Source organism: Mesoplodon mirus, assembly GCF_964341445.2.
Source record: "Mesoplodon mirus genome assembly, chromosome: 8".
Classification (NCBI taxonomy): domain Eukaryota; kingdom Metazoa; phylum Chordata; class Mammalia; order Artiodactyla; family Ziphiidae; genus Mesoplodon; species Mesoplodon mirus.
Window position 1 is genome coordinate 19,624,466 of NC_138984.1, and position 14,673 is coordinate 19,639,138.

The 14,673-nt window shown below is 37.1% G+C and overlaps 1 protein-coding gene across 6 annotated transcripts in view; it reads left to right on the plus strand.

The window, feature by feature from the left end:
- The window catches only part of USP37 (ubiquitin specific peptidase 37), a 97,793-nt gene that overhangs the window by 30,529 nt on the left and 52,591 nt on the right, over nt 1–14,673 (plus strand). For all 6 annotated transcript variants that reach the window (XM_082631500.1, XM_082631501.1, XM_082631503.1 and 3 more), the window contains 4 exons: nt 753–837; nt 6,867–7,028; nt 12,092–12,223; nt 12,610–12,733. In XM_082631500.1, the coding sequence (XP_082487626.1) occupies nt 753–837; nt 6,867–7,028; nt 12,092–12,223; nt 12,610–12,733 (503 nt within the window). The remainder of the gene's footprint in view (nt 1–752; nt 838–6,866; nt 7,029–12,091; nt 12,224–12,609; nt 12,734–14,673) is intronic.

The following is a 14,673-nucleotide window of genomic DNA, read 5'->3' on the forward strand; positions in this document are numbered from 1 at the left end:
AGAATACTTAAAGACGTAATGATCCTTAATACTGTTGAAGTTAAGGTACGTCTTACAAAAGTTGATGTAGAAGAGGAGAGAGAGAAGGAAGTAAATGGTCAAGTGATAAAAGGGTTCATGGACTAAAATGTAGAAAGTTTAAGTGTGTTAAAGTTGCAAAGTTAATCAGTAGTACTAAAATAACACAACTGATGGGGAGTTCCCTGGCAGTCCAGTGGTTAGGACTCGGCGCTTTTACTGCCGTGGGCCCAGGTTCAATCCCTGGTCAGGGAACTAAGATCCTGCAAGCCACGTGGCACGGCCAAAAAATAAATAAATAGAACAAAATAACACAACTGGTAATTGGTTGGAGAGAGGAGGACAAGAGTAGGGGTGATGTAAATAAGAAATTATTTCTAATTTTTCAAAAAGGGAATCAGCTGATATTGTTTAAAAATGAATAAATCAAGAAATTATAGAAACATTATTTAATGTTGTGGAGGAAATCGGAAAAACTAAGTTTCAAAAAATGGTTAGAGATTGGAAGCAAAATTTGTGGAGCTTTAGGGCTGGAGAATATTCTTTTATGACCTGTTATAATGTTTTCCACAGTGTTTGATCTTTTAACATGCATATATATGTATTATTTTGATGAAAAGAAGGGGGAAAAAAGAGTTTAAATATAAACAGGCCCAATGCATAATTTTATTATTAAATGAACTTGAATGGTTGATTTAGGAATTAAACGTTTCCTGTGTCTGTTCATTTTTTAGGGCTTTTACCTTTGCAGTCATCATCTTTTTATGGTAGCAGAGCTGCATCCAAGGACTTCTCTCCTGGCAGCACTAACCTAGACAGGTATGCATTGGTTATATGCCTTGTGAAGAACTTGAAGAGCTTTCTTCTTCAGAATATTAAATGATGGGATGGGCTGTGCATTGTGCCCTAAATGAATACCCTAATTTAAAATAACAAAATTGATGAGAATTATAGATTCATGACATTTTAGTTAGAAAGTACTCTAGAAATGTTTTAGTTCAAACTCTTATTTTTTATGTTTTTCAACACAAGAATAAACTGATGTGTAGGAAGATTTGTACTGAGGCCACAGGTTATGACTGGCAGTGTGATCAGATACTAGACCAGTGTATTTTCCATTGTTCCAAGTGATGAACATGATCTGTCCTTTGGGGCATTTTAAAATTGCCTTTGTTGCCTGTGTATTTGTTAAGCTACCTGCCAAAAGTTAAGGCATTTTCTTTAAAAAGCAAAAGTTTCACATTAGTGGGTATCTTTAACTGGAAAAGGCTAGTCAGAAATTTAATTGCTGATTCTAGAGATATAGATTAAATTTTCGAGGTTTATTGGGTATGAATTTATAAGGCAGCTGCTAAGCACTTGTCAAGGAGGTGTGATCATGGAATGCTGCACAGAGGGGCAATGATAATGATAAAAAGTGAGGGTAATGGTGTATAATAGATATGATGTGTAATGACCTATTAAGTCATATTTTGTTTTTTACTAGAATTTAATTCAAAGTGGTAAAGACATCTGGATTATTTGTATTAAATGATTAAGGCAAAATAAAGAATTTGATATTGTATATTTAGGTATATTTAGCCTTGGGTGGTATCTGTCAAGAACTTTATGACTGCAGTGGTAACTAAATTATTTGAATTTAAGGCAGAGGAAGCTTGACATTTCTGCTTTTTAGAAGAATCTTAAAGGAATCTAAGTTGAAAAAAGAAAGAACTAAATTTGGTTTTCAAGTGATTTATTAAATACAGTACAAATTTCTTCTCAAAATAATAGAATGAGCATATTCATTGCACCTAGGAATGATTGAGGAAATAAAAATTTCTTTTAATGCAAAGCTGCACTCAAGGATAAGGTGAAAATTTCCAGATTGGTGAGCAAACTAATACTGAGTAAAGGCTGAAGCCATAAAGCACTTAAAAACACAGACTGGAGTCAAGTATTTAGGGCTGGGTCTTCAAAACCAGCATGAGATTGGGAACTGAACATGAGCCCTGACTAGAATTTGGCTTCTTATATGAAGCTACATGAAGCTGGGTATCTAGAACTGTTCTCTGTGCTAATAAACCAAGGCGCAACACTTCTGTATAACTACCTGAGTTTGGAACCATAAATATGCTGCTTGCCTGATGCTCCCTAAACAGAGAGCAAATACCCAAAAATGGGAATTGCAATGATTGGCATCTGCTGTAGTGTTAACCTGCATAGGGGCAAGAATTCTGAACCCCTGATATAAAGTCCTATGCAGGTTAGAGGTCCAGACTGATACAGCTGCTAAACACATCAAAAATGCATGATCATGGGATGTAGCACAGAGAGGAGATGGTAAATGTAAATGAAATTAAGAGAATTATATTGGGCTCCTTGGTCTACCCTCCATGTCTTAATAGCATTTTGAAAAAAAAAGAAAAAGACTAAGGAGAATAAAGGCAAGGGTTTGTCAAAGAAAGAATGGATGAAAATGGTGGAAGTCCACATTGAAATGCCTCAACAAATGCCAAACAGCCAATACATATTCTTTTTAATCCACATTGTAGAAGATGATGGGTAAAGAAATTTTAAAAGCTAAGAGAAAGAAAAATATCGTCTATAAAAGGAAAACTGACATTAGCAACAATAGGAACAGAAGACACTGGAGTAATAATATCAAAGAATTCCATATCCAGCTAAATTTTAATTCAAGAATGCAGACAGAACTTCCCTGGTGGTCCAGTGATTAAGACTCCTTGCTTCCAACTACTGAAGCCCGCGTGCCTAGAGCCCGCGCTCTGCAACAAGAGAAGCCACCGCAATGAGAAGCCGGTGCACCACAACGAAGAGTAGCCCCTGCTCGCCACAACTAGAGAAAGCGTGCACGCAGCAACGAAGACCCAAGGCAGCCAAAAATAAAATAAGTAAATTAATTAATTAAAAAAAAAAGACTCCGTGCTTCCAATGCAGGGGGCACAGGTTCGATCACTTGTCGGGGAAGTTCCACATGCTGCGCCATGCAGCCAAAAAAAGAGAATAAAGAACGACATGTTTATTAAATTCAAAAGATGAAAACAACTTCTGAGAAATTGCTGTTTTTAGACATACAAAGACAGAATTTATTTAGCAAGAAGAAAACTGAACAAAAGGAGTAGAAGTAAGAAAAATCAGTGAGCAAAAAAAATGTTAAGCATATTTAAAAATTAAATACCTTTAAAATTTATTCTTTTGTATAGGTAATAAGGGCGTATGATAGAAACTTCAAAAGTTTCAGGGTGCATATAGTGAACAATAAATCTCTCCTAACTCCTACTTGTTCATTTTCTTTCAAGAGGCAACTACTGTTACTGATACCCTTCCAGGCTTATTCTATGCATCTAAATACATTTTGACACTACTGGGCATATACCCTGAGAAAACCATAATTTTAAGAGTCATGTACCAAAATGTTCAATGCAGCCCTATTTACAATAGCCCGGAGATGGAAACAACCTAAGTGTCCATCATCGGATGAATGGATGAACAAGATGTGGCACATATATACAATGGACTATTACTCAGCCATGAAAAGAAACAAAATTGAGCTATTTGTAATGAGGTGGATAGACCTAGAGTCTGTCATACAGAGTGAAGTAAGTCAGAAAGAGAAAGACAAATACCGTATGCTAACACATATATATGGAATATAAGAAGAAAAAAAATGTCATGAAGAACCTAGGGGTAAGACAGGAATAAAGACACAGACCTACTAGAGAATGGGCTTGAGGATATGGGGAGGGGGAAGGGTAAGCTGTGACAAAGCGAAAGAGAGGCATGGACATATATACACTACCAAACGTAAGGAAGATAGCTAGTGGGAAGCAGCCGCATAGCACAGGGAGATCAGCTCGGTGCTTTGTGACCGCCTGGAGGGGTGGGATAGGGAGGGTGGGAGGGAGACGCAAGAGGGAGGGGATATGGGAACATATGTATATGTATAACTGATTCACTTAGTTATAAAGCAGAAACTAACACACCATTGTTAAGCAATTATGCTCCAATAAAGATGTAAAAAATAATAATAATAAAATAAATAAATACATTTTGATAGTTTTTATAAAATGATAGAATTAAAAACAAAAAAATTAATAAAATATACAATAAGAAGAAATAAAGGAGTGGAGAAAAGTACAGGGAAATTAAAACATTTTAAGTTCGTTTTTTGTTTGAGAGGAGGCCACAGTTAACATAGATATATTAAAAAGTTAAAGATGGCTTCCACTTCTGGCCAAGATGGAATAACAGGGACCAGATTACCCTCCTTCATGAAACAACTAAGAACCTGGACAAACTGTATGAAACAATGGATCTTGAGACATTGGACATGAGTCAGTGAAGGACAGTGATCCCTGAGAGATGGGAAACAAGTTAAGCTCATTACTGCCTCAGCTTGCTTCCTAGTAAAAGTTTCCAGGTTGCTACACAAGGAGGGAGAACCATGCAGAGCTAGCCCTGTGCTCTTCCTGAGTTGAAGAAGTGGAGCTAGGAGTCCAGGGAGGCCAAGGGCGGCTAGAATTCACCAGGCAGAGTACCAGAGGGGAAAGCTGCACAGAGAAGGAATTGCAGAGATCTGCAGAGGGTCCCCTTGAGTATTCATTTTGAGTGCTGAACAGCATATGCAGGTGAGGAAACTAGTCAAGGCCAGGGAAAGAACCACCCAAAAGGATGTAAGGGAATAATACTTGGAGTATACATAAAGCCAGGCATAGTTCCTGTTCCTAATAGCAGCAATTTGAATGCCTAAGAAAGGTCTCGCCTCATTAGTGAGGAAAAACTATCCCTAGACGAATTGCTGCTCTTTTCCCACATGACAAACATTAAAAGCAAGATTGAAAAAGATCAAACTGTTTCCCGGTAACCTAACCACATCCCAGAACAAAATTTGAGAATGTTTATAGAAATAAAAAATACACAGCACCCCACAAGATAAAATTCACAACGTCTGACATCCAAGAAAATATTACTAAACTTACAAACAAACAGGAAAATACAACTCATAAGAAGAGAAAAATTAACAAATACTCAGAAATGACACATATGATAGAATTAGTAGACAAAGATTTTGAGTTATTAACCTAAATAATGACATTAAATATAAATACACTAAATGTTTCAGTTAAAGAGAAAGACTGGATTTTAAAGGAAGAAGAAGAATCCATGTGCTGTTTAAAAGACAACTACAGTATAAAGATGGAGAAAGGTTGAAAGCAAAAGGATGAAAACAGATACACCTTTCATTGTCCAAACTACAATATGTAGGAGTACATAGTAAGAAATAAAACTGATAGAAAGCTAATGATAACTTTTAGGGTAGAGGAATGGGGTTGTGATTGGGAAGGGATACTTGGAGGTTTTTGACATTAATGGTTGTTTACATATGTGTTTGCTTTATAAAAATATTGTTAAGCTCCACACTTGATTTTTAATTAATAAACTTTTCTTTCTAGAGCAGTTTTAGGTTCACAGCAAAATTGAACAGAAAGTGCAAAGTGTGCCTAATACCCCCATCCTCCCTCACACACAAAACTTCCCTCACTATCAACATCCTGTACCACAGTGTTACACATTTGATTTTTATATACTTTTCTGTATTCTATTTCACAATTTTTTTTTTTTTGAGTAAAAAACCAGACACTGGCTAACAGATGGCCTAGGCAGACAATAAGTTGTTTGGGGACAATTGGTTTTTCCTTATAAAAAAGCAAATACTATTCCTGCTTTACAAGATGCAAAAAGTAAATGTTCAGACAGCTTGAAGACCTGAGTAGGAGGGAAAACAAGATTTTAAACTTTTAAAAGAAAATATAGGAAAACGTTTCTCTGACCTTACATTACAGAATGATTCCTTTTTTTTTTAAATTTATTCATTTATTTTTGGCTGCAACGGGTCTTCGTTGCTGTGTGCAGTGAGCGGGGGCTACTCTTCGTTGCGACGTGCAGGCTTCTCATTGCGATGGCTTCTCCTGTTGTGGAGCATGGGCTTTAGGCGCGTGGGCTTCAGTAGTTGTGGCACGTGGGCTCAGTAGTTGTGGCTTGCAGGCTCAGTAGTTGTGACGCACGGGCTTAGTTGCTCTGCGGCATGTGGGATCTTCACGGGCCAGGGCTCGAACCCACGTCCCCTGCATTGGAAGGCGGATTCTTATCCATTGCGCCACCAGGGACGTCCCTACAGAATGATTCTTAAACCAGACACAGAAATTGAAACCATAAAGAAAAGATTGATATGTTCAACTTTGGTAGTAATCAGGAAAATATAAAACAAAATAACAATGAGATCATGTTTCACTCATTAGAGTGATAATAATGTAATGGAGACCATGTAAAGAAAGGGAAATTCACTACTGATGGAAATATAAATTGGTACAGCCTTTTTGGAAAACAGTCACTATCTAGGAAAACTTTAAATGAAAATACTCCTACCATTTTCACTGCTAAGCATATAAATTAGAGTAAGTTCTCAAGGAGATTGGGTAAGAATATTTGTTGTCTAGCAGTGGAAAAAGTTCACTGCCTAAATGTTTTCAAGACTAGGTAAACTAATGTATGATAGTCATTAAGTGGATAAAAGTGAATAAAGAAGTAAAACTATTTATGGCTTTTCTCAGGCCATTAACTTGGATTATTTTGATTATAGGTTATGTAGGTACAGTATTATGCCTTCAGCTTCCTATCAACAGATTTACTGATTTACATTTGTGAAATTTTCTCCCAAGTGATCATTATTACTGATATTTCCTCAAATTCAGGATTTTTTTCCCCTAGACCTTGACTTCTCTGAATCTACTGGGGGAAGAAAGTAACATTCAAAATTGTTATGCTTCTTCATTTTTTCTTTTTTATAGGACTAATATTTCAAGCCAAACTCCCACTGCCAAAAGAAGTTTGGGATTTCTTCCTCAGCCAGCTCCTCTTTCTGTTAAAAAACTGAGGTGTAACCAGGATTACACTGGCTGGAACAAACCAAGAGTGCCCCTTTCCTCTCACCAACAACAGCAACTGCAGGGGTAGGTAAATTCTTTTATTTTGCTTTCTTTTTATAAAGTGATTCAACTGAAGTATGTTTTACTTGGTATAAAAAAATGATTAAAGGAGTCATATTAATTTTAGTTCTCAAATATTTGCTCACTTATTAAAGATTTCTCACATCCATAAAATTCAGTCCATTATCTGGCCTCTAATTTTCAAACTTTGAAAAAATATATATGCATATATATATATAGACATTTGTCAAAAGCAGAAAGTGCATATTCTTCAATCCCATACATGTCATCTCCTGAGATACTTCAACATTAATTTTATTTATATCCTTCCCAGCCCCTTCATGCTTATATTCTTATTAAACACCCAAAAATAAGACCATGGTATAATAACTATAATAATAATAGCAGCTTTATCTAAAGTGTTTGTTACGTGCCAGAGACTGTGCTAAGCATTTAAATGAATTTTTTTCTTTAAATCTTCGCAATAGCTCTCTGAGCTAGACGTATTAAAAAATCTGTTTTTATAGATGAAGTAACTAAGGCTTAGAGAAGTTAATTAACTTACTTGAGGTGTTGTGGTACAGCAGTAGTAAATCTAGGCAATTGGACTGCACTTGCATTTTTTTCCTTCCAATTTTATTGAGATATAATTGATGTACAGCACTGTGTAAGTTTAAATTGTACGGCATAATGATTTGACTTACATACATCATGAAATGATTACCACAATAAGTTTAGTGAATATCCATCATCTTATATAGATATAAAACAAAAGAAAAAGAAAAAATATTTTTCTCATTGAAGTGTAGTTGATTTACAATGTTGTGTTAATTTCTGCTATACAGCAAAGTGATTCAGTTATACATATATATACATTGGTTTTTTTAATATCTTTTCCATGATGGTTTATCATAGGCTATTTTTTTAAATTTATTTAATTTATTTATTTATTTTTGGCTATGTTGGGTCTTCGTTGCTGCACGTGGGCTTTCTCTAGTTGCGGTGAGCAGGAGCTACTCTTCGTTGAGGTGCATAGGCTTCTCATTGCAGTGGCTTCTCTTGATGTGGAGCATGGGCTCTAGGCGTGCAGGCTTCAGTAGTTGTGGCACACGGGTTCAGTAGTTGTGGCTTGCGGGCTCTAGAGCTTAGGCTCAGTAGTTGTGGCGCACGGGCTTAGTTGCTCCATGGCATGTGGGATCTTCCTGGACCAGGGCTCGAACCCATGTCCCCTGCATTGGCAGGTGGATTCTTAATCACTGTGCCACCAGGGAAGCCCTATCATGCTATCATAGGCTCTTGAATATAGTTGTCTGTGCTATACAGTAGGACCTTGTTGTTTATCCATTCTATATATAATAGCTTACATCTGCTAACCCCAATCTCCCACTCTTTCCTTTCCCTCAGCCCCCTCTCCCTTGGCAACCACCAGTCTGTTATCTATGTTTGTGGTTCTGTTTCTGTTTCATAGATAGGTTCATTTGTGTCATATTTTAGATTCCTCATATAAGTGATATCATATGGTATTTGTCTTTCTCTTTCTGACTTACTTCAGTTAGTATGGTAATATCTAGTTGCATCCATGTTGCTGCATATGGCATTATTTCATTCTTTTTTTTTTTTTTTTTTTGTGGTACGTGGGCCTCTCACTGCTGTGGCCTCTCCCGTTGTGGAGCACAGGCTCCCGACGCACAGGCTCAGTGGCCATAGCTCACGGGCCTAGCCGCTCCGCGGCATGTGGGATCCTCCTGGACCGGGGCACGAACCCGCGTCCCCTGGATCGGCAGGCGGACTCTCAACCACTGCGCCACCAGGGAGACCCCTCATTCTTTTTTATGGCCAAGTAATATTCCATTGTGTATATATACCACATCTTCTTTATCCATTTATCTGTCAGTGGACATTTAGGTTGTTTCCATGTCTTGCCTGTTGTGAATAGCGCTGCTATGAACATAGGGGTTCATGTATCTTTTTGAATTATAGTTTTGTCTGGATATATGCCCAGGATTGGGATTGCTGGATCATATGGTAATTCTATTTTTAGTTTTCTGAGGAACCTCCGTACTGTTTTTCACAGTGGCTGCACCAATTTACATTCCCACCAACAGTGTAGGAGAGTTCCCTAGAAAAAATATTTTTTCCTTTCTCAAGAATCTTTGAGAACTCTTAGGATTTACTCTCTTAACAACTCTCCTATATAACATATAGCAGTGTTAATTATATTAATCATGTTGTACATTATATTCCTAGTAATTATTTATCTGATAACTGGAAGTTTATACCTTTTCACCACATTCATCCAGTTCCCCCTTCCCCTACTCCCTACGTCCAGTAACCACAAATCTGATCTCTTCTGTGAGTTTGTTTGTTTATTTATTTGTTTTTGAAGTATAAGTGACCTACAACACTATGTTAGTACTGGTGCACAACATAGTGATTCAGTATTTCTGTACATTTCAAAATGATCACCATGTTCACTTGCATTCTTAATCACTATGCTATATTACTTCTCTGTTCCCTGATTTCTTTCTACCCCACATTAATTATGGGCATCCTCTTATGTTAGTACATAACCTTTAACCATGTTAGTGTGCATTTAGATTCCCCTTTTTTCCAATTATAATCCAGGCTAAAACGAACATTTTTATATACATGTGTTTTTAATATTTGTTAGAACTTTTCTATAGGAAAAAATTCTTGGTAATAGAATTGTTAAGACTAAGAGAAGCACTTTGAAATTTTTGATTACTCTTACCACATTGCTTTCCCAAAACCTACCAGCTTGTTTGTTTTTAATCTCACTCAGATTACTGTTTTTCCCCAGCTTTCGGATTACCTTTTTACTTGAGTGACTGGTGTCTGCCAGTTTGGTTTATCCATAGTAGTTTATTTGCCTCATATTTTAGCAGAAAAGAACATAAAACTTGTAATGAAAACATTTCACTTTCTTCTCTACTTACTTTTCTTCTCTGAGCCTCTTCTTTTTTGCTTTGTCTTCTAAAATGTTTACCTTCCAGTTTAATTCTTAATTTCCTTTCTTCTTCATTCTCATTGTTCTGCCTCAAATTATTATCTTGCTGCTTCCTTACCAGACGTTTTTATATTAGTCTGTCCTATTTTATGACCATTTTTCATCCATATCTTATTTCTGTCTACCTTGACCTTACTTGGCTCATCTTCTTAGTGCCTCCTCCTATGTATTTTATAGTTTACTTTTGGTCTCTGTCATTCATATCCTTCTGAGTCCTTTGATATCCTTGAGTTACCCTTGGTGCTCCAGGCTCCCTCTCTACCTCCAGTGTTTCTTTAATTTCTGTATAGTACCTGTACCCAGCTTTCCTTTTTTCAGACTTCTTGCAGGAATTTGAGTGCAGTATTTCAAGTAGGCTAAATACCCAGGACTAAGGACTCCTTAAAAAACAAACAAATAAACAAAAATACCGAGTAGAAAACTGCCAATTCTAGAGGATAATGGAGGCTACCTAATTCCAGTATTCCTCACAAATCCCCCACAAAACATAAAAAGTATGAGGAGTTCAAAGAAAAACACATATAACCTTTAGCATTCTAGGAGACAAAGAATACCATCACCTTTAAACTACTTTCTAAGTAGAGAAGCAAAGCAGATTCTAGCAGTGTTCCTGTTTCCCACTGCTTTAAGCCTGTGGGTGCTGAGAGTCAGGGACAAGAGGCTTAAGAGATTTCATGAAAAAAGAATATATAGGAGTAAAAGACTTAGATGAAGCACAGAAAAAAATCACTCTCAGAAAGAGAAATTCAAATACTAAGTTTCTAAATATTGAATATAGGTCTGGATCTTGGTTGTTTGCAGCACTGGTTACAGGGAAGGGGCTTGAAAGTAAGTGGTATCAGAAGTCACAAAGAGTACTATTTAAAGTGGACAGACTAGATAGTAAAAAAAAACTTAAAAAACAAGGATTATGGGCTTCCCTGGTGGCGCAGTGGTTGAGAGTCCGCCTGCCGATGCGGGGGACACGGGTTCACACCCCGGTCTGGGAAGATCCCACACGCTGCGGAGCGGCTAGGCGCGTGAGCCATGGCCGCTGAGCCTGTGCGTCCGGAGCCTGTGCTCCACAACGGGAGAGGCCACAACAGTGAGAGGCCTGTGTACCGGAAAAAAAAAAAAAGGTTTATGAGCACTATAAAAAAGTACAAATACAGATATAACCACTTTTAAAAAAGCCTTTCTTAAAACCAAAAGAAATATTTCTAAAACACATGAAATAGATAATTAAAATTATAACAACATGACAGAGTTGAGTCCAAATGTAAGAATTACTCCAGATTGAAGAAAAACTAAAGAGACATGAAAACTAAATGCATTATGTTATCCTGAACTGAATCTTGTGCTTAGGGAGAAAAAAATACTGTGAAGAAACATTGTCAATTGACAAAATTGGATTAAAGAAAGTATATTAGATAAGAGTATTATGTTAGCATTAAATTTTATAATGCTCGTAGCTGTACTCTGGTTATATAAGAGAATGTTCTCGTTCTTTTGAAATATACCCTGAAGTATTTAGAGCTAAATGGGTATGATCTATGCAGCCTACTCTCAGATGGTTCAGGAAAAATAGAGAGAGAGAGGTGTTAAATGATAAAGCACAGAGTACAAAAGGGTTAACAACTGGTGAATCTAGGTAAAGAATGTTATTCTGTGCAACTTTTCTGAAAGTTTGAGAATATTTCCAAACAAAAGTTTTTTTAAAAATATGTACTTTGGAATAATGTTTGGCGGTACCCATTAAGCATATATATATTCTATATAAGTCCCCAGTCCTTTTTAGCATTCATTTGAAAATGTATAATTTTCCTTGAGATGAAACTAAGTTGTATTAATGTTATACTGCATCAGCATCAACTGGGATCCTGTTAGAAGTGCACATTTTTTGCACCTTCCCTGTCCAGACCTACAGAATCAGAAACTCGGGAGTTGGGGCCTAGCAATATGTATTTTAACAAACCCTCCAGGTGATTCTGATGCATGCTATAGTGGAGAACCCCTGCTCAAGTGAACATACTTCAGGAACTACTGTTGTCTTCAAAAGTACTATTTCTTTCATTTTCAGCTTCTCCAATTTGGGAAATACCTGCTACATGAATGCTATTTTACAGTCTCTGTTTTCACTCCAATCATTTGCAAATGACTTGCTCAAGCAAGGTATCCCATGGAAGAAAATTCCATTCAACGCACTTATCAGGTAACTGTTATGTACTTACTGAGTAACCTTTTTACCTTATTTATTATAGAATAATGGAGTATTAGACACTTAAAATTTTATGTGCCATTGTTAGCAGTCCTTAAAATATAATACCATGGGCTTCCCTGGTGGCGCAGTGGTTGAGAGTCCGCCTGCCGATGCAGGGGACACGAGTTCGTGCCCTGGTCCGGGAAGATCCCACATGCCACGAAGCGGCTAGGCCCGTGAGCCATGGCCGCTGAGCCTGCGCGTCCGGAGCCTGTGCTCCGCAACGGGAGAGACCACAACAGTGAGAGGCCCGCGTACCGCAAAAAAAAAAAAAAAAAAAAAAAATATAATACCATCCAGTGTTTTGTAAAACCTGCTAAACTTGTCTCTTTTACTAGGCGCTTTGCACACTTGCTTGTTAAAAAAGATATCTGTAATTCAGAGACGAAAAAAGATTTACTCAAGAAGGTTAAAAATGCCATTTCAGCTACAGCAGAGAGATTCTCTGGTTATATGCAGAATGTGAGTACTAATTGTTTTTATTTTCTTATTTTTTCTATTTCTTTTTTTCTGAATTTTTGAATTTTATTTTTTTATACAGCAGGTTCTTATTAGTCATCCATTTTATATACATCAGTGTGTACATGTCAATCCCAATCTCCCAATTCATTACACCACCACCACCACCCCCTCCCACTTTCTCCCCTTGGTGTCCATACATTTGTTCTCTACATCTTTGTCTCAATTTCTGCCCTGCAAACTGGTTCATCTGTACCATTTTTCTAGGTTCTACATATATGCGTTAATATATGATATTTGTTTTTCTCTTTCTGACTTACTTCACTCTGTATGACAGTCTCTAGGTCCATCCACATCTCTACAAATGACCCAATTTCATTCCTTTTTATGGCTGAGTAATATTCCATTGTATATATGTACCACATCTTCTTTATCCATTCGTCTGTCAATGGGCATTTAGGTTGCTTCCATGACCTGGCTATAGTAAATAGTGCTGCAGTGAACATTGGGGTGCTTGTGTCTTTTTCAATTATGGTTTTCTCTGGGTATATGCCCAGTGGTGGGATTGCTGGGTCGTATGGTAATTCTATTTTTAGTTTTTTAAGGAACCTCCATACTGTTCTCCATAGTGGCTGTATCAATTTACATTCCCACCAACAGTACAAGGGGGTTCCCTTTTCTCCACACCCTCTCCAGCATTTGTTGTTTTGTAGATTTTCTGATGCTGCCCATTCTAACCGGTGTGAGGTGGTACCTCATTGTAGTTTTGATGTGCATTTCTCTAATAATTAGGGATGATGAGCAGCTTTTCATATGCTTCCTGGCCATCTGTATGTCTTCTTTGGAGAAATGTCTCTTTAGGTCTTCTGCCCATTTTTGGATTGGGTTGTTTGTTTTTTTAATATTGAGCTGCATGAGCTGTTTATATATTTTGGAGATTAATCCTTTGTCCGTTGATTTGTTTGCAAATATTTTCTCCCATTCTGAGGGTTGTCTTTTCGTCTTGTTTATGATTTCCTTTGCTGTGCAAAAGCTTTTAAGTTTCATTAGGTCCCATTTGTTTATTTTTGTTTTTATTTCCACTACTCTAGGAGGTGGATCAAAAAATATCTTGCTGTGATTTATGTCAAAGAGTGTTCTTCCTATGTTTTCCTCTAAGAGTTTTATAGTGTCCGGTCTTACATTTAGCTCTGTAATCCATTTTGAGTTTACTTTTGTGTATGGTGTTAGGGAGCGTTCTAATTTCATTCTTTTACATGTAGCTAGCTGTCCAGTTTTCCCAGCACCATTTATTGAAGAGACTGTCTTTTCTCCATTGTATATCCTTGCCTCCTTTGTCATAGATTAGTTGACCATAGGTGTGTGGGTTTATCTCTGGGCTTTCTATCTTGTTGCATTGATCTATATTTCTGTTTTTGTGCCAGTACCATATTGTCTTGATTACTGTAGCTTTGTAGTATAGTCTGAAGTCAGGGAGTCTGATTCCTCCAGCTCCGTTTTTTTCCCTCAAGTCTGCTTTGGCTATTTGGGGTCTTTTGTGTCTCCATACAAATTTTAAGATTTTCTGTCCTAGTTCCGTAAAAAATGCCATTGGTAATTTGATAGGGATTGCATTGAATCTGTAGATTGTTTTGGGTAGTATAGTCATTTTCACAATATTGATTCTTCTGATCCAAGAACATGGTATATCTCTCCACCTGTTGGTATCAACTTTAATTTCTTTCATCAGTGTCTTATAGTTTTCTACATACAGGTCTTTTGTCTCCCTAGGTAGGTTTATTCCTAGGGTTTTTTAAAAAATTTATTTTATTTATTTATTTTTGGCTGTGTTGGGTCTTCGTTGCAGTGTGTGGGCTTCTTATTGCGGTGGCTTCTCTCGTTGTGGAGCATGGGCTCTAGGCGCGCGGGCTTCAGTAGTTGCAGCATGCGGTCAGTAGTTGCGG